Genomic DNA, 21,422 nt, shown 5'->3' with positions numbered 1-21,422 from the left:
AGTTGATTTCATGTTGTTTTCCTAGACTCAGAAGGTGAAACAACTTGTACATTTAAGTCAATTTGTATTAAAATGAGACTTGTATACAAATAAATCCAAAATATTTGCTAATTTAATGACTCCAGATAATCTAGAACAGTACATATTCATTTTAAGTATACTTATTCTTATTCATAAACATAATTACATATGTTTAAAATATCTTACCAAAATAGATCTCTTGGATTTAGGGTTATACAGAACTTTTATCCTCTTGTAACCTAATCTACCTTATGTTTAATAAGTGATGTCCACTATATGGTTTATTATCATTTTCCATGTGATATTACTGTAAAGGTGTGTATGGAGTTCTGTGTGAAGATGAAAATTAAACACACTATTACCCTCTTCTGAAACCCATCTAAAACAAAAAAGATTTTTAAATGACAAAGACTCACAACACTATAAATAGTAGAATGGGACTAAAACCAAACAAAATTTGGGAGCTAGTAGTTAGATGAACCAGTTGTAAAAGACTTAGAAGTCTCTAGAAGGTTGAGTCATAAGTCACTAGTGGGAAAAGCTAAAAGGCAATCCGATTTACACCTCAGTATATCCAGAAAGTTTCACAAATTGTTAGCACCAGAAACTTTTAATAGAGGCAGTGGAAGTCATGCTTAAAAGAGGAAGCTCTAATTAAGAATTGGAAGAATTCAATTAAGAAAATCTAATTAAGAAGTGGTGAGAGGACCAAAAACCTACAACTGGGCAACTTCCCTTTTCTTACCCCAACTGTATATTGGAAGTTTATTCTCTGAAGGAGGTAGAAGAGTCTTTATATGGTGAGTTGGCGATGCAAGATTGGCAAGAAAGGTACAATATAAAAATCAAGTGGGTGGTTGTTGTCCAGTTGCTGAGTCATGTTCGACTCTTTGTGACCCCATGGACTGCAGCTTGCCAGACTTCCTGTCCTTCAGTATATCCCAGAGTTTGCTCAAACTCATGTCCCTTGAGTTGATGATGCTATCTAACCACCTCATTCTCTGCCACACCCTTCTCCTTTTGCCGTCAGTCTTTCCCAGCACTAGGGTCTTTTCCAGTGATTTGGCTGTTAGCATCAGGTATACAAAGTATTGGAGCTTCAGCTTCAGGATCAATCCTTCCAATGAATATTCAGGGTTGATTTTCTTTAGGATTGACTAGTTTGATCTCCTTGCAGTCTGAGTGACTCTCAAGAGTCTTCTCCAGCACCACAGTTGAAAAGCTTCAGTTCTTTGGCACCCAACCTTCTTTATGGTCCAGCTCTCACATCTGTATGTGACTGCCATAAAAACCATAGCTTTGACTATACAGATCTTTGTCTGAAGAGTGATGTCTTTGCTTTTGAATCCACTGTCTAGGTTTGTCATAGCTTTTTTCCCAAGGAGCAAGCATCTTTTAATTTCATGGGTGCAGTCATGAAGGGAAAATGGAATGATCTCCATTCATTTCTGAGGCAAACCATTCAACATCATTGTAACCGATGTGGATTAATGTACCCCAAGTGGATTAATGTTTCCATATAAAATTTTGACACCCACTTCCTCACATACACATACATCATTCACCTCTTAAATCATAGAAACCTGTCAGCCTGTTTAATACTATCCAAATAAATGATTTAAGAGTCTTTTATGCAGTATCTAAGCAGTACAATAGGAAATATTTAAAGACACTGACTTATGGTTCTCTCAACAAAACAGTCAAGGAAAATGCACTGTAGTGAAGTCTACAGGTATCAAGTACCACATGTATACTGAGAGCATCCACACAACTTTTTCCTTAACTACTTGTAAGTATTAGCAAACAACCTAACTTCTGAAGGAGTTCTCAGGCATAGAATTTAATGTCTAAAAACAAATAGAGTAAATCAATTTTGAGGAAACAAAGTGTATATGAGCAAAAGAAAAATAAAAAAAAAGAGCAAACACACTAATATGAGTGTTCTTAAAAATATGATGCTATGGAAAAAGAAAAATATTCTTGGAAATTAAAACAATGAAATAAAGATGAAACAGTCAATAGAATGTTTACAGACAAATTTGAGCAAAACTAGAAAAAAAGAGAGGGAAAGTCAGGTATATAAAATAGGAAAGAAGAGATAAAGTAGCATTAGTAGCAATAGTAATTAGAGGAGTATTCCAGTAGGACCTTCAAACAATAGTCATTCTGAAAATGATCATTGATAAAATGAAGGAGAGAAAATGATCTGAATTTTTTTTTTCTAAAGCAGAGGGCATGGGGTTCCACATGGAAAGGATCCAACAAGTACCCAGAACATACGATGAAAATAATTTCTTCTTTATGAAATAACAAATAAATTATATGCTGTGTGAATATATGCACACTTTTTTTTTTGCAAGAGAAGGAAAATAAGGTCAAACATTCAGAATGGCTTTAGCCTTCAAAACATCGGCACTGTCACAGAGCCTTGCCTTCCAAATCCTAGTGTAACCGATTTCCGTAGTAGAATTCTATACCTATCTAAACTATCATGAAGTTTGAGGCACAGTACAAGGTATTGTTTGATCTCTTAAGCACACATACTTAAGAGGCTGCAAAGACTTATCTGGTGGTTCAGTGGTTAAGATACCACCTGCCAGTGCAGGGAACAGGAATCCCATCCCTGGTCCTGGAAGAGCCCACATTCTGGAGAGCAACTAAGCCCCTGTACCACAGCTACTGAAGCCTGTGGGCTCTAGAGCCAGTGCTCTGCAACAGGAGAAGCCACCGCAGTGAGAAGCCCCCATCAAGGAAGAGTAGCTCCCACTGATAGCAACTAGAGAAAGCCTGTGCAAAGCAGCAAAGACCCAGTGCAGCCAAAAAGGAAAAAAAAAATTTTTTTTAAGCTATACATGCTTCATTATAACACAGAAAGTGAGCATTATGATGTATAAGAAAGAGAGGCTCCAACTAAGATAGTTTATTGGTATATATAGAATAATTCCTAGTTATAGAAACCTAGAAGACATTAACTTGTTCAGATAGAGACTAAGACATTCTGAAAATTTTTCTTCACTTAGTTGAAGTTGAATGCTTGATGTATCTAAATATATTGGGAAGAAATTCAGAGAACTGGCAGAGTTTGAAGTTGAGTTTTTATTCAACATAAAAAGGGAAATTATTAATTTCACAGAAAATAGAAACTTATACAGAAAACAAAAGTTTATGTATAATACATAGCCTTGCTAACAATGCTAAGAATAGCATTTACATAGTTACAACGTTAACACTGAATATTTCAACCAAAATTTTAAGAGAAGAGTATGTTAGGAGGGGTATAGTTTAGGATGGTGAAAAAGAATAAATCTATTTTCCATTTTGAGGAAATAATATGCCTTAAAATCAGGAAATAGTTATATGAGAGACAGAGGTAGCTATCAAATGAATTAGTTGAAAATATATTTACAGTGGCTTTGAAGACAAATAGCATCTAACCTTGTTTTAACTCTCTGACTTCATTTTCTTCCTGTCTCCCCTTCACTCAGTCTACTTGAACTAATGTGGATTCTTACTATTCCAGGAACACTTGAGATATTCTGTGCTTCACAGTCTATACTTGCAGTTCACTTTGGTGGCATGCATTCCCCTAAGACATCCTTATAGTAGCTCTTTTACCTCATTTAGTCAGATCTTACTTTAAATCTCACCATCTCAATGAGCTCTTTCCTAGGTAACATAATAAGCTTCTGTCTCCCCATCAAACTTTTTATTTCATTCTTTGTATTTCTCTTTAATATTTATTATCTGATAATATCTTACATATTACCTTATTTATGATCTGTGTCACCTCTCCATCACCTGCTCAAAAGTTTCTCTCACAAGCTCCCTGGAGAAGGGGGCATCTGTTACTCACTGTTGTATCCCCAGTGCCTAGACCAATGTGTGGCATGAAGTAGGTGCTTAATAAGCAAGTGGCCATTAGAAAATATTAATGAACGAACAGAAAGAGAATTTATAACCTTAATTTAAAAGTCATTTCTAAATGCATTTAATGGCAAAAAAGATAAATAATACCATTTCAAAAAAAGCTAAAAGTCCTTAGTGCATAGTATGCATGAATTCCTTATTTTATAATCAAATATCCTCTAAACATACATTGTATAAAAAATGATTGGGAAAAATAAGCAGAATTATTGACATTCTCTACTGTGAGTTCGTATGGCTTGCTCTAATATTTCAAAAATGTTCGGGAAGATTTCTGAGATTTGAGTTATTTTTCTCATCTGATATTTCTTACAAGACTGTTTCATTAATAGCTTCATTATGCAGAAGTACATTATTGTCATTCAGAAACAGTTTGGAGATATATTTCATCATAGAGTTTGCATGCATAAATAAGCATATTATTAATCAATGGCAATTAGCACACAATGCACTTCCTCTTAAATTTAATTATATGCTTGATTAAGAGTGTTTTGGTACTTATTTAAAATAAGAAAGTCCAATGATACTTAATTCTCACTTATATTCATATTACAATTCTAATAACTCCAGTCCTCACTCAATCCATGCATAGCTCCTGTTAATTTGAATCAGAAGTATGCATGCTCACTGAAAGCTTAAAATGCAATTGACTAGGTCATATCAGAGGAGTTTGTCTATAGCCTGACAGTATGGAATGAAGGAACAGTCTAGTGCAGACAGTTGAATAGAGAGATAATTGTCATAATTGATTTCAATTAGTTTTTCATAGCTCCAGTGAAGCAATTTCTGTTGTGTTATACCATGAACTATAACCACTAACAAAACTAGTTAGCATGATTTGTAGGTGTCAGTGCTTAAAAATGTAAAATATATTCTAAATGTTAAGATCTAAGTGAAGATAAATGAACTGATTAACATTGTAAATGCATTGTTGAGAAACCTTTGTCTGTTACATGTGATATGGTTTGAATGGAATGAAGTCAGACTTATTCAATGAACTCAAGTGTCATAAATATATATTTTCAGAGGAAAATCAGTTCATGTACGAACAGTCATTTTATCCAGTATGAAACAAGTGACCATTAAATGAACATGAAAATGTGGTGATATCAAGAAACTCACAACAGAGTTAAAATCATAGTTATTTCCCATTAATTTGCTTAGGTAGCCCAAATAAATTTTGATAATGCCTGTGTTGCTAAAGAAGAAACTGAAGTATTGAACTCACTAGTGAATGGCAGAGATAGGATTCCAAGATAAGGTTATTTGATTTCATTAGTGGTGCTTTTTCCACTATATTACCTTTTCTAATGACAAGATCAACCACAAGAATGGAAATCAACTGGAACAGTCCTCACTAATTCTGTCCTCAACAACGATTCAGTTCAGTTCAGTCGCTCAGTCGTGTCCAACTCTTCGCGACCTCATGAATCGCAGCACGCCAGGCCTCCCTGTCCATCACCAACTCCCAGAGTTCACTCAGACTCACATCCATTGAGTCAGTGATGCCATCCAGCCATCTCATCCTCGCTCGTCCCTTTCTCCTCCTGCCCCCAATCCCTCCCAGCATCAGAGTCTTTTCCAACGAGTCAACTTTCGCATGAGGTGGTCAAAGTACTGGAGTTTCAGCTTTAGCATCATTCCTTCCAAAGAAATCCCAGGGCTGATCTCCTTCAGAATGGATTGGTTGGATCTCCTTGCAGTCCAAGGGACTCTCAAGAGTCTTCTCCAACACCACAGTTCAAAAGCATCAATTCTTCGGTGCTCTGCCTTCTTCACAGTCCAACTCTCACATCCATACATGACTACTGGAAAAACCACAGCCTTGACTAGAAGAACCTTAGTTGGCAAAGTAATGTCTCTGCTTTTTAATATGCTATCTAACAACGATTACTGTCCTATATTTTTTGTCAATGTGAAGTTCAAAATACTTTTACTCAAGGAAGTTGAACTCCCAAAGAGATTTGAAGTAATTTGGATTGCTCATATTTCCCTAACTTCCCATTTCTTCTTTGAATTAAACTAATTCTTTAATCATAAAAATTATTGGGAGCCCAGTATGTCTGAGTAAGACTTAGTGCCAAACTGATGCTTTCTAATTGTAGTGCTGGAGAAGACTCTTGAGAGTCTCTTGGACTGCAAGGAGAACAAACTAGTCAATCCTAAAGGAAATCAACCCTGAATATTTGTTGGAAGAACTTAATGCTGAAGCTGAAGAAGCCCCAGTACTTTAGCCACCTGATGCAAAGAACCAACTCATTGGAAAGACTTAATGCTGGGAAAGATTTAGAACAGGAGGAGAAAAGGGCTACATAGGATGAGATGGTTGGATGGCATCACCAACTCAGTGGACATGAGTTTGAGTAAACTCCAGGAGACAGTGAAGGACAGGGACACCTGGCGTGTTGCAGTCCATGAGGTCACAAATAATCAGGCATGACTTAGTGACTGAATAACAACAGAAAGTATGTCTGAATTGAAAAGTTTGCAGTTTTGATGATGCACATGAAAAATGTAATTTCTTTCTTTATTATGATCACTAGTCAGAGTAATAGTATAACAGAGTAACAGTGTTTGCATCCTAAGAAATAGCTAGTAATGTGGAATTTAAAAAGAAAAAGATTGCTAGTGTTAGCTGCTCAGTTGTGTTCGACTCTTTGCAACCCCATGGCCTGTAGCCCACCAGCCTCCTTTGTCCATGGGATTCTCCAATCAAGACCACTGGAGTGGGTTGTCATTCCCTCCTCCAGGGGATCTTCCCAACCCAGGGACTGAACCCTCCATTGGCAGAGGGCTCTTTACCACTAGCACCACCTGGGGAAGCCCAGTGATTATAGGTAAACTTAATTCCATTGATTACCTCAAGGTAGTAATCCCCTTATTGGGCTAATTCTGTATTAATCAAAAGGTTCACCCTAGAACTTGTTCCTAGATACTGTATTAAAATCCCTTTTGCAAAAAAAAATATTTTATTTCTGGAAATGATGAAATATTTGTACTAGAAGTGGTACATTAAAACAAAAACTTAAAATATATGTTACTGTTTTATGGTCAGGAATAGTAGTAAGAAAACATAATGAGCTGGAAGGCTGGTGGCTTTTCTAAATGTTGACAACTGTGGTGAAGTAATTTTTTATGACAATCTGGAAGACAGACCACTGAAGCTTTAGCTTGAAAGAAAGAAGTTAAAAAAAAATTTGTTAAAGTATGTGGCCTGTTCTTGGCTGCCTTTGACAAGATTTTACAACAAAAACAGGCGCTCAGCCAGATATTGGCCAGTTTTCAAGTAGAGACTGAAGAAAATAGTCTAAAATTCTGGTGATTTATGGTTGGAAAAGCCCACTGCTTCTGTACAGTAGAGGATAAGAAGGTTTAAAAGAGCCTCCTATTAAGTTTCTTAGTCAAAGGATGAAAGGCACCCCTAGGGCAAAGATCAGATAGAGTGTTGCATTCCTGCCCACTTTTTGTTTATTGCTTCTGATCAATCAATTCAAGGTAGTTTCAAAAAGAGAATGGTTAAAGCAAATTGGGGATGGGTGGAGAGTGTTTATTGGCACATGAAAATGACTGGAAGCAAATAAAATCAGTTCCTATTAAGTTTTTAAAGGGTATTTTATCCAAATAAATCCTATAACTCATCTGCAAAACTCTGGTTATTCAGGGCTTCTCTGGAGGTCAGATGGTAAAGAATCTGCCTGCAGTGTGGGAGATCTGGGTTCGATCCCTCGGGTGGGAAGATCCACTGGAGAAGGGACTGGCAACTCCAGTATTCTTGCCTGGAAAATCCCATGGAGAGAGGAGCCTGATGGGCTACAGTCTATGGGATTGCAAAGAGTTGGACATGACTGAGTGACTAACACTTACACTCTCATTCAGTCCTTAAGGCAATTTTCAAGCACCAAGCCTGCATTAACAGTTGTAGGACATATGAAATGTGTACCCCAAGGATAGTCTGCTCTCCCATACCCACTTCAATTTTTGCCATGGATAATATAGACAAGGACGAACTATTTGACAGGACATGCCAGGCAACAGCACAAGACAGGATAAATGGGTACCTTCTCAAGAGCAGAAGCAAGGTTTTCAAGGGTATAATCAACAGGATCTTTTTATTTCCATGACCACTGTTTGTGGAATATTCTCTTTTCTTCTCTTATCCACATAGGGGTGTTTAATTTGACCATTTTTTATTCCTTTAACAGATCCATGAGGAACTAGAGGTGACTTTAATGGAAAAACAAAACAAAAACCTTCTATCCATTTCCGAGAAACCTGGCAATTTGAGAAGATGTAGTAAAGAGAAATGGTTGTGTCAGGAATAAAGGGAAGGGAAGGAGAATTTCTGTTAACATCCTCTGATTAAATTCCCAGTAGCGTGGAGTTCAACCTTTCTGGCACTACAGCTTCACCAAGTGCACAAACACAGGGCCTATGTGAATGATAGAGCAACAGAAGAGAAAATGATTGTGTCTCTGCTTACCGACAGCAGTTTGTTCCATTCTAGCCTAGACTTGTCAGAGAGTCACATAGAGGGAGTCATAACTACTGTCTATTTAAGTCATTTCATTTTGGGGCCTTTTGGCAGCATTAGCATAGCATTGATTTTGGGGGAACTAAAATTATTAACCCTAAAATTATTTTCTGAAGTGTTTTTTCATGTATATGGTATTCTGCTTAAGCCATTAATTTTGTATATTGCGCTGATCGCATCTTGTACATTAAGCCTCTGAGTCTTTATCCTGTGATTTATTTGACTTCTCTTGAATCCTCTCCAACTAAAATCCTACTCATCTCACTTCATACGATATCCTTCCTTTTGTATAAATATATATTTAAAAAATTTTCAGCTTATGAAATCAGTTTTATTACTTAATTGCCAGAAGATTCTGTTATGTATGTTTTATGTTTCCAATTGAGTTATAAGGTCTAAACAACAGCAATGGTGACCTGTTTTTTATAGCCCTTTGATAGTTCTACCTTGGGATTCAATAATTATTTGATAACTGATTAATTGCTGAAATATAACGGTATCTCTCACTCCTATTGGAGAAAGACATAGTCTAGTAAGTTATCTGTAATCAGTATGACACATCATTTTAAAGAATTAAGTTACTTTTATCCAAAAAGTCTTAATAATGCTACTTGTCCCAATTCTGTCATATAAAGAGGAAAGTCTATTCATGTTTTCCTGTTATTCTGAAGCAAACTGTCAAATGCTACCACTGCCAGATGTAGCATTATTCCATTTCTAGAAACATTAAAGTGAGGATGACTGCTAATATATTTTCATTCTCTAATTTTCTTTGGCTTTGTTAAGAAAGCCTGTATTTATCTGGTAGCAATACAGGATGTAGTTAGGTTTAAATAATCATAACATTTTTTCATTTTACATGACCTTTCCACCCATATCATTCCAACGATGATAGTTTACAAAACAAAAATACTGTTCTTCATAAGTTCATTTTAGGTCGTAAAATTTATTTTGCCAAAAGGGCACTGATATTTGAAATTGAAAGAACATTAATTGCCTCTTAATCATAGAACAAAAGTACATATCCAGTAAATTACTGTCTGTTGATATTGTGGAGTGGATTTTTCTGTTTAACCATTACTCTTGATCTAACTCGCAAAACTTATCTCTATTGCCTATGGGCCCTACCTCAGTATCAAAGTAGAATGATGTTACCTAGGTAGCATACAATTTTATATGTTTGATTTACACTGAAATTTCCACTATTTCACACTAACTTCCTTTGAAAATATCAGCCCAGCCAAAAATTTATCTTAATTAAAAAAAAGAAAAAAGGTGGCAATAGACTTTTGTCCTTCTCTTGCTTGAAATATTGGGTTGGCCATGAAAAACCCAAATGAACTCAAATGAACCCAAATGAACCCAAGTGAACCCAACACAATCCATTGTATTTATATGCATTTTCCTCCCCTCCCCTACAATCAGTCTAGTAATCTATTTTCCACTTAGGCAGATTTGTTCTTGTTGTTCAATTACTCAGTCATGTCCAACTCTTTGCGACCCCATGGATTGTGGCATGCAGGACTTTTCTGTCCATCACCATCTACTGGAGCTTGCTCAAACTCATGTCCATTGAGTCAGTGATGCCATCCAACCATCTCATCCTCTGTTGTCCCTTTCTCTTCCTGCCTTCTATGTTTCTGAGCATCACAGTCTTTTCCAGTGAGTTAGCTCTTCCCATCAAGTGGCCAGAGTGTTGGAGCTTCAGCTTCAGCATCAGTTTTTCCAGCGATATTCAGGGTTGATTTCATTTAGGATTGACTGGTTTGATCTCATTGCAGTACAAGGTACTCTCAAGAGTCTTTTCCAATGCCACAATTCAACAGCATCAATTCTTTGGTGCTCAGCCTCGTTTATGGTCCAACTCTCACATCCATACAAGACTACTGGTTAAAAACATAGATTTGACTGTATGGATCTTTGTCAGCAAAGTAATGTCTGTGCTTTTTAATATGCTGTCTACATTTTTCATAGCTTTCTTCCAAGGAGCAGGCATCTTAATTTCATGGCTGCAGTCACCATCCGCAGTGATTTTGGAGTCAAAGAAAATAAAATATTTCACTGCTTGTATCATTTCCCCATCTATTTGCCATGAAGTGATGGGACAGGATGCCATGATCTTCATTTTCAAAATATTCAAAAAGCTTTTGGATGAAAGCTTTAATCCAGCTTTTTCACTCTACTCTTTCACCTTTGTCAAGAGGCTCTTTAGTTCCTTTTCGCTTTCTGGCATAAGGCTGGTGTTATCTGCATATCTGAGGTTATTGATATTTCTGCCAGTAATCTTGATTCCAGCTTGTACTTCATCCAGCCCAGCATTTCACATGATGTACTCTACATATAAGTAAATAAGCAAGATGACAATATACAGCCTTGATATACTCCTTTCCCAATTTGTAACCAGTCTGTTGTTTCATGTCTGGTTCTGACTGTTGCTTTTTGACCTGCATACAGATTTCTCAAGAGGCAGGTATGGTGGTCTGTTATTCCCGTATCTTTTAAGAATTTCCCAGTTTGTTGTGATCCACACAGTCAAGGCTTTAGCACAGTCAATGAAACAGAGGTAGATGATTTTCTGGAATTCCTTTGCTTTTTCTATGATCCAAAGAATGTTGGTAATTTGATTTGGATTCCTCTGCCGTTTTCTAAATCCAGCTTGTATCTCTGGAAGTTCTTGGTTCACATACTGTTGAAACCTAGCTTGGAGGATTTTGAGCATGACCTTGCTGGCATGTGAAATGAGTGCAACTGTGTGGTAGTTGAACATTCTTTGGCATTGCACTTATTTAGGATTGGAATGAAAACTGACCTTTTTCAGTCCTGTGGCCACTGCTGAGTTTTCCAAATTTGCTGGTATACTGAGTGCAGCACTTTTGCAGCATCATCTTAGAGGATTTAAAATAACTCAACTAGAATTCTGTCATCTCCGCTAGCTTTGTTTATAGTGATGCTTTCTAAGGCCCACTTTACTTTGCACTCCAGGATATCTGGCTCTAGGTGATTGATTATACCATCATGGTTATCTGGGTTGTGAAGATCTTTTTTGTATAGTTCTTCTGTGTATTTTTTCAACCTCTTAATATCTTCTGCTTCTGTTAGATCCATACTGTTTATGTCCTTTATTGTGCTCATGTTTGCATGAAATGTTCCCTTGGTATCTCTAATTTTCTTGAAGAGATCTCTAGTCTTTCCCATTCTATTGGTTTTTTTTTTTTTTTTTTTTTTTTTTTTTTTCTATTTCTTTGCATTGCTCACTGAGGAAGGCTTTCTTCTCTCTCCTTGCTATTCTTTGGTACTCTGCATTCAGATGGGTATTTCTTTCCTTTTCCCTTTGCCTTTCACTTCTCTTCTTTTCTCAACTATTTGTAAGGCTTCCTCAGACAACCATTTTGCATTTTTGTTTTTCTTTTTCTTGGGAATGGTTTTGATCACTGCCTCCTGTACAATGTTATGAACCTCTTCTATAGTTTTTTAGGCACTCTTTCTATCACATCTATTTCCTTGATTCTATTTGTCCCTTCCACTGTATAATCATAAGGAATTTGATTTAGGTCATACCTGAATGGTCTAGTGGTTTTCCCTACTTTCTGCAATTTAAATCTGAATTTTGCAATAAGGAATTCATGATCTGGGCCACAGTCTGCTCCTGGTCTTGTTTTTGCTCACTCTGTGGAGGTTTTTCATCTTTGGCTGCAAAAAATATAATAAATCTGATTTCTGTATTAACCATCTAGTCATGTCCATGTGTAGAGTCGTCTCTTGTGTTTTTGGAGGAAAGTATTTGCTATGACCAGTGCACTCTCTTGGCAACACTCTGTTAGCCTTTCCTCTGCTTTTATTTCTTATTTTTCTGCATCAGTAGTTTGACTTCCTTTTCATTAAATTAAAATAATTATTTAAAATGGGAATTTATCCTTTTGATTGCTAAATCTGAGACTTTTTGAAGCTTCAGGATGACTTCTAAAATGAGAAATGTGGCCTAATGTTTGCTCCATCTCTAAAATCCCATTGAGAACTGTGGTATGACCAGCAGCTTAGGATTTATTTTCATGATTAGAAACTGACTTTTTTCAGTTAATATGTTTGCATAAGAAAACAGTTTTGAATGACACAACTATGTAATTTTACCCATACAAGATGGTGCCAATGTATTTCTTTGCTTATTATGATACACGTTTAATTCATTATATGCCTTCTATTCTTTTCTATTGCACCTGTTGCTCTCTACTGTTTTGTGTCTAAACATTACTCCTATAAACTCTGTGATGATCATATTTTATATTTTTCTATCAGAAGAGATAACTCAATTGATTGAGCAATCCTTTGTTTGCTTGCCAAATTACCACACAGTGTACCAAGTTCTTGATACACAAAGATGAATTAGAGCCCCTGTTTCAAGATGTTAATAGGCAAATGTGTAAAGAAGTAAATTCTATTTGATTATATATACTGAAATAAAAGTCTATGGGCACATGATAAATAGAATGACTGATTCAAAATATTCACAAAATGTTTAGTCAAACCAGAGTCTCCAATGAATCCTCAAAGACCATTTATGTCCTATGTGAGTGAAATGGCTCAGTATCTGTGATAAAAGAACATCTTGTACTACAAAAAATGTTTTTTAAATGTATTAGTTAAGTGCTTGGTAGTCTCAGGATGAGAGGTACTAAGGTGGTTAAACTTGATGTTACACTCCTCTAAATTATTTTTAATCACCTGGGAAATAAAACCCTGAGATTAATTTTCTGTAAGAAGTATAAACAACATGATTTTACTTCCTTAGTAGATATAATTTCACAATATTTTAGAGCATTGTTAATTGATCTCAGCAGGATCATGCTTCATCTATTTGACTGAATAACTATGCAATTGTATAGTCATGGTATCCATTATTTTTTCATTTGATTTTCATTCCACTTTTCAAGGTCAGGTTTCCTTCTTGATTTTTTGCTAAGTATCTTGCCTTCCACAAGTACCCATGTGTTCCTAGCAAATGGGGATTTATTTTTTTAGACCCAAGTTTGTTTTAATGTGTTTGTTAGTGTAAATCACTTATCTTTTTCTGAATTACTTGGCAGAGTTTTACTGAATTTCTCCAAGAAAAATATGATTCTGTTCTTTTATAGTCTTCTATATATACTCTCAGGATTTAAATTGTCTTTTTAACTTTTTATTCTTTAACTTATTGGGAACATGTTAGGTTGCAATACATGGAAGATCTTTCTATAAGCGCTATACCTTGTATGGTGCTTGATATGATACCAATCAAGAAAGGAAAGAAAGAATGAATCAGTGACATTTTGTAAATATTGTTATACAAATCTTCTACTGAAAGTTGAGATTCTTGATTGCATGTTCAGTCATGGCCAACTCTTTGTGACCCCCATGGACTTCAACCTGCCAGGTTCCTCTATCTATGGGACTTTTTATGCAAGAATACTGGAGTGGGTTGCTATTTCCTCTTCCAGGGATCTTCCCGAACCAGGGATCAAACCTGTGTCTCCTGAGTTGTCTTTACTGCTGTGCCATGGGGAAGCCAGGAGTTTGAGATTACACCTTGAATAATTAGCATTTAATAATGTTGACTGAAAACCATGCATAACCTAAAAGTTGAGAATTATGTTTAATTTGCCATACATACTGACAACTGAAGCCAGAGAGAGAATCTCTCAGATAGCTCTGAGGGACTGTTCTGATGAGGTAAGGGAAGAGCCACTATACATAGAAGTTTTTGGAAAAAAATAAAAATAAAAACTCAAAAACAGAAAACCAAAATCCCATAACAATGGGTAGTTGGAACACAAAAAATATTACTATTATAGAAAAACTAGACATCTCAGGTTAATGGATTTAGCACTTTCCTATGTGTAGAAAAATGCATAGATATAGACTCATTGAAATCATTCCTTTAATTTGTACCTTAACAGGTACAAAGAGTCTTAACCTGAACCTTATCGTAATCATAAGAGGTGAAGGGTCAATTTTCTTTATTTCTTCATCCTCAGTTGCCTAAAGGTGCACAACTGGGTGTGGATGCAGTGGCTCATGGCTTGATGGCTGCAACATCTTTTGTTTACTGATATGGCAAGTGACATTTTTATCTACAGTGAAGTCATGACCCTAACTTTGGTAGATCATAACTTAATCACACCTAATTAAGATGTCTCAAATGCAAAATTAATTGCAATAATAGTAAAGTTGCAGTTTGTTGAGCTAATAATGTCTACCATGTAGTAAGTGCTCGCTCAGCATATAAATGACCTATATATATATTATTTTGTGTAATCTTATCAACAGCCCTTTAAAGTTGATACTCCCCAATCCAAATAGTATACATACATTATTTTGGTTGTTATTATTTTTTAAAATTAATTTTGGTGATCCTATTTAATGCAGTTTTTCATATTAAATTGAATTACTATATATTAGTAAACTCACACTGTACATATCATACATACTATGAAAATCTCTGCTCATATATACATTTAGGGATTCCAGTTATTTACTCTCAGTCTTTCTCTTTGGAAGTGCTTACAGTATCTCACAGTAACATTTTATGATGGAAAAGCTCTCTTTTCTATTGATGACATATGCATGTTAAATAGATTCACTGCTGTTGCTGTTTAGTCACTGTAATGTCTGACTCCTTGTGACTCCATGGACTGTGGCCCACCAGGCTGTATTCACAGGATTTCCCAGATAAGAATATGGAGTTGGTTGCCATTTCCTTCTCCAGTATATTCACTACATAAACGTGTTTTTTGGCCAACCCTTTTGGAATACTTTTTTTTTTTAATGTATTTTTTTTATTTTTTTTTGGCTTTATTTATTTATTTATATTTTTAAATTTTAAAATCTTTAATTCTTACATGCGTTCCCAAACATGAACCCCCCTCCCACCTCCCTCCCCATAACATCTCTCTGGGTCTCATACAAATTTAGTTTCAACCTTACCACAGCCATAGAACTATCTTCACTGTATTTTCAATTCTAATAACTATTAGAGTTCTTTGATTCTTATACATTAAAGTGTTGAATATGCTTGATAATTCTCATATTTTTTCCCCTCTAGCTCCCTAAACATTTTGGCACCAGGGACTGGTTTTGTGAAAGACAAATTTTCCATGGACTGGGGTGGAAGAGGGAATGGTTCAGGGAGTAATGTGAGCGATGGGGAGTGGTAGATGAAGCTTTGCTCAGTAGCCCTCCACTCACCTCCTGCTGTGTTGAAGAGGTGAACATACTTGGTTCCTAACAGATTTGTATCAGACTGCAGCCCAGGAGTTGGGAATCCCTGCTCTAGCTAAGTCTCTGTCCTGTTTTTAAAACTTATGTCATAATCTAATTAAACTTTCTCAATTATATACTTTTATTTAAGCCTATATGTTTCTTTTATCCCAACTGCCTACATGCTAAGTTGCTCAATCTGACTGTTTGTGACCTCAAGAACTGCAGACTTCTCTGTCCATGGGGATTCTCTAGGCAAGAATACTGGAGTGGATTGCCTTCCCTTCTTCCAGGGGATCTTCCCAACCCAAGAATCAAATCCAGGTCTCCTGCACTGCAGGCGGATTCTTTATTATCTGAGCCACCAGGGAAGCCCAGAAATACTGGAGTGGGTAGCCTAACCCTTCTCCAGGGGATCTTTCTGACCTAGGAATTGAAATGGGGTCTCTGTTATCCCAATTACTACATTATAATTAATACTCTGTAGTCATTTATTTCATTGGTTAGCATCATTTATTAACTCTATGAAGGAAGAGCCATGTCTGTCATTTGCAAAACTAAGAGAAGGGGGTGGTAAGAGTATGAGCGAGTTATGTAGCATCACCGACTTAATAGACATGAATTTGAGGAAACTCCAGGAGATAGTGAAGGACAAAGGAGCCTGGTGTGCTGTAGTCCATAGGGTTACAAAGAGCTGGACACAACTGAGCGACTGAATAACAACAGTCCCCCAAACATTGCCCATGACAACTGCTTAATAAACATTTGTGGAACGAACATCACTTTTCGCTGGGTAACAGCATGTGCTTGTGCAATGATCTAAGACTTTTAAGTTAGAGACATACCCAAGTCTACAACTTACTAGTTGGGTGGCCTGTGGAAAGTTACTTGATTCCAAATTTCCCTTTCTGTACAATGAGGGAAATCATATATGATGCTGGGTATTTTGTGAGGAAAGTTATGACCAACCTAGACAGCATACTAAAAAGCAGAGACATTACTTTACCAACAAAGATCTGTCTAGTCAAAGCTATGGTTTTTCCAGTAGTTATGTATGTATGTGAGAGTTGGAAGAAAGCTGAGTGCCAAAAGAATTGATGCTTTTGAACTGTGGTATTGGAGAAGACTTGAGAATCCCCTGGACTGCATGGAGATCCAACCAGTCCATTCTAAAGAAGATCAGTCCTGGGTGTTCATTGGAAGGACTGATGTTGAAGCTGAAACTCCAATACTTTGGCCACCTGATGCGAAGAGCTGACTCATTTAAAAAGACCCTGATGCTGGGAAAGATTGAGAGCAGGAGGAGAAGGGGACGACAGAGGATGAGATAGTTGGATGGCCTCACTGACTCAATGGACATGGGTTTGGGTAGACTCTGGCAGTTGGTGATGGATAGGGAGGCCTGGCATGCTGCGGTTCATGGGGTCGTGAAGAGTCTGACATGACTGAGCAACTGAACTGAAGGTGTGAAAATAAATGCTTAAAGCAGAATATGGTTTAGAGTTGTTTTCAGTGACTGAGGATATTAGATTCCTCAAACTGTTGATTTTTAGAAAGCAAGGAAGATGGTGTTTTACACTGGTACATATCATAGAGCATTGTTAATGGTAAACCTCAAGAGCTTCTGATGAATAAATTAATTGTCACTTACCAAGTAATATATTTTTATGTTTCCTTTTTAATTGATATAGATGAATGCCACTAAATTATAATCTCTATATTACAATTGGATTTTTGTTTATCTTGGATTTCTCCCAAGTAATTCTTGCTGTATCAACAATCCTTTACACCTTAGAATATTTGTTATCAAATTCCTGCCTATTATTTGCTGATAATTTCAATATCTGTGAGAAAGGAAGATAAAAAACACAGCTTTTAAACAAATTCACAATCATTTGTTCTGGATTGAGCAGTAAAATTACATGAAAATCTGACATTTTTAGAGACATATTTGAGTATAAAGTCTTTAGACATGTTTTCTATTGATCTTCTCAATTCACTAATCTGCCCACCCTAAGTATTTCAGTTTTGTCTTATAAACATGATCCTATGGCATAATTCCAAGACTAATTCAAATGAAGCTTCAGTACATAGGGAGTTTCTTTTATTTAATAATCTTTACATTAACAAATTTGATCAATGCTCAACCAACAGTCTTGGTGAAAATAACTTTATAGTACTTCCTCCCAACACACTCCAGTCCCATTTTAATCTTTGCATTACTGAATATTAAGTGGGATTTATCTGGCTCTATAGCTTTGTTTTAATCACCTAAGCCTTTGGTTAACATATTAGTGTCATATGTTGGTGAAGAAAGATGGCTATAGTCTCTTTGGCAATTCTGCTTAGATGTAATCATCTGCTTCAGAAACATATTGAAGTGACAAGCACAGTGTTGTTAGCTGGCAGGTACATTTAATGAATTACATGAAAATTCTTTGTTTTATGCTTAGATCTCTATTTTCCTTAAGGATCATTTTATAATAAACAAAATCATTACTTATAGTAAATACCATGTATAATAATGATTACTTTGCAACGTGTATTACTGAGCCTAACTCTCCATGTATATCTTCATGGATTTTCTCTTGAAATTCAAACTCTTGATTGCTGGTAGAAGCAGTGTTTAAAAATTAATCTATGTTAGCTAGTTTTACAACTCTTATAGTAATGAAAAAAGCTAATAATTATTTAAAAGTTCACATTGCAATGCTATTTAGAAAAATCAAGAATAAAACATGAATGTTTAATCAGAATATAGCATTTTTTAGAATGGTGGGCTACTCTTCCAACTCTGTGCGACCCAATGGTATGTTCCCCATCAGGCTCCTCTGTCCATGGGATTTTCCAGGCAAGCATACTGGAGTGGGTTGCCATTTCCTACTCCAAGGAATCTTCCGGACCCAGGGATCAAACCACATCTGTCTCAGTATCTTCTGCATTGACAGATAGATTCTTTACCACTATCACCATCTGGGAAGCATATAATTCTCCCAGCTAATAACATATATTTCTTGGCTCTGTGTTTTAAAATGGACATAAACAGCATAGAGAGAGAAGTCCCAAATTAAAGGGTTGGGAGGGGACAAAAAGTAGAAACTATGAGCAATGGCTATACAATTGGGATCTATTAAACCTGAATCTGAAAGTTCTTAATAATGTGTTCATGAATGCCTCAATGTACAGAGGATGATGGGTAGGTTATTTTTAATGAAGGTCAAAGAACAAGGGCAAACAATAGCAGCAGTTTCCTGAAGAGGAGAACCAGATATATTTTGGAATTATTATTTTTTTACTTTAATTTTGAAACAGCCTAAATTATTATCTGTCTTTGTTTTTGATGTAATTCAACCACAAGGCAAGAGATAAGATTAGGTAATCTTTTAAAACTCGGATCAGTGTTATTATTCATTCAGTGATTCACTTTGTATGTTTTCTCTTTGCTTTAGTACTTTTTTCTGTGTAATGTTTATTTGTTCATGTAATTAAAAGTTAAATTTGAGCATAGCAACTATTTAGAGCCTTTTTCTTTCTTTCCTTTCATTTCTACACCTAAAGCTTCTTGTGAAATAATTTGGAAACTCCTTTTTCCCTAGATGTAGAAGTTCATGATAATTGAAGTCCTGACCTCAATTATTTCTTGGGGGGTGAGAGGGAAGGAATGGATTGATTCTAAAAACACAAGTGGTAGTTTCATTAAAAGTATTTCCTTTTTCTTTACTATATTCAAGGGATTGAATTCTTAACTCATTTCATCAAAACTTATTAACCTCCCCTCTCTTGCAGCAAACAGCTCATCTATTAATCAACTAAATTTTCTAAAAAATTAACTGTTCCAAAATAAATTATTCATTTCAAAAATATTTTGTAAAAAATGACTGAAAATTTGCAGGAAATAAATGTGTTAAATTTTACCAAAAATGAACTATAGAATTTGACTTTATGAAATGGTAAAGTGAAATATTAAAAATCATTAACCATGGTTACAGATATTTAAAATATTTTGTAAATAGTAGTTTGCAATGTATAATTAAATGCTAAGGTAGCTTAATGAATTAACTTATTTATAGAAACCATTGATATTTAATTAATAATAGTCAAGTTCTTTGCATTTCTAGGTTTGAGAACTTTAAATAATTGCTTTAAACTGAAAGTATATACTTTATTTCTAATGTATATAAGGAAAGTTCTATGAATCTTCAATACTTCTTTCATTGATTGACCTCATTTGAAATTCATCACTGATTTTTTCTTTTCATTACCATTGAAAAATTAAACAAAATTTTTTTTCACCTAAGAAATACTCTCAAAAGTACTATGTGCATATTATAGGTAAAAATATAAAATTTCAACTTTGTTTACTGCACAAATTTTCAATAAATGATTGTTGATTTTATACCGTTGCTACTACATTTTATAATGTGTTTTTTATCTTGGTATTTTTGCTTAATATTTTTATTGATTTTTCAGCATTATAATGGTTTATAATTATTTGATTTAATGTAAAGTGATATCATCCACTTTACTAACTGAGCAAATATCAGGTTAAATTGAAAACATACTTTATTTTTGCATTGCAATGTCTTTTTTAGCTTTTTATTTTGCAATAAGTTTAGACTTTCAGGTAAATTATGAAAATAGTACAGGGCTCCTATTACATACTCTTATCCAGCTTTCATTAATATTAGTTAATTAATTACCTAGTTAATTACATGGAGAAGGCAATGGCACCCCACTCCAGTACTCTTGCCTGGAAAATCCCATGGACAGAGGAGCCTGGCAGGCTGCAGTCCGTGGGGTCGCTAAGAGTCCCACACGACTGAGCGACTTCACTTTCACTTTCATGCATTGGAGAAGGAAATAGCAACCCATTCCAGTGTTCTTGCCTGGAGAATCCCAGGGATGGTAGAGCCTGATGGGATGCCGTCTATGGGATCACACAGAGTCGGACGCGACTGAAGCGACTTAGCAGCAACAGCAGCGGCAGCAGTTAATTACAATTTGTATAATACTATTAACTAAATCAAAGTTAACTTTACTCAAACTGGAATATCTTTTAGTCCATTTATTCCTTACTGTTTGTATTTCTGTTGATCATGATTTGTAGTATAAATGTAAATAATCTAGTAGAAAATTTAGGAAATACTATTCCCCCTTAACTTCATTAAATTCTGTAACTTCTTCTACTTCTGTAAAACGTTTTTTTCTCTTTAAGCGAAAATGTATTTTTCTCTGGAATGAATATTATTTTTTAAAAATCTCTTATATTTGTATAATTGTATACTTTAAGCATCAGTTCAGTTCAGTTCAGTCGCTGAGTCATGTCCGACTCTTTGTGACCCCATGAATCGCAGCAAGCCAGGCTTGGTGCAAAGGACATCTGTATCTACATGTAATTTTATAAATCTAAAACATAAAAATATGTATTAAAATAACTGTAAACTCCTTTTCCTTCTATTCTGTAGAATTGCAGAGTAGCTCTTGTGGAAATCCAGGAGTTCCACCCAAAGGTGTGCTATATGGTACAAGATTTGATGTTGGGGACAAGATCCGCTACAGCTGTGTAACTGGGTATATCCTCGATGGCCACCCTCAACTCACCTGTATAGCCAATTCAGTCAATACAGCCTCATGGGATTTTCCTGTTCCCATCTGTAGAGGTAAAGAAAAAAATAATGCTTATCTTTATGTTGACTGAGTATTGCTTTGCCATAAT

At 35.6% G+C, this 21,422-nt stretch overlaps 1 protein-coding gene across 1 annotated transcript in view; it reads left to right on the top strand.

Moving 5' to 3' along the window:
- LOC102185671 (CUB and sushi domain-containing protein 3) overlaps positions 7,996–21,422 on the top strand; it is a 195,795-nt gene continuing 182,368 nt past the window's right edge. Inside the window, 3 exon segments of the mRNA XM_018058093.1 lie at positions 7,996–8,034; positions 8,148–8,238; positions 21,172–21,366. Of these exon segments, the coding sequence (XP_017913582.1) occupies positions 7,996–8,034; positions 8,148–8,238; positions 21,172–21,366 (325 nt within the window).

This window comes from Capra hircus, chromosome 14, assembly GCF_001704415.2.
Source record: "Capra hircus breed San Clemente chromosome 14, ASM170441v1, whole genome shotgun sequence".
Lineage (NCBI taxonomy): Eukaryota > Metazoa > Chordata > Mammalia > Artiodactyla > Bovidae > Capra > Capra hircus.
Note: the sequence above shows the minus strand (reverse complement) of the source record. Positions and strands in the feature narration are given on the sequence as shown.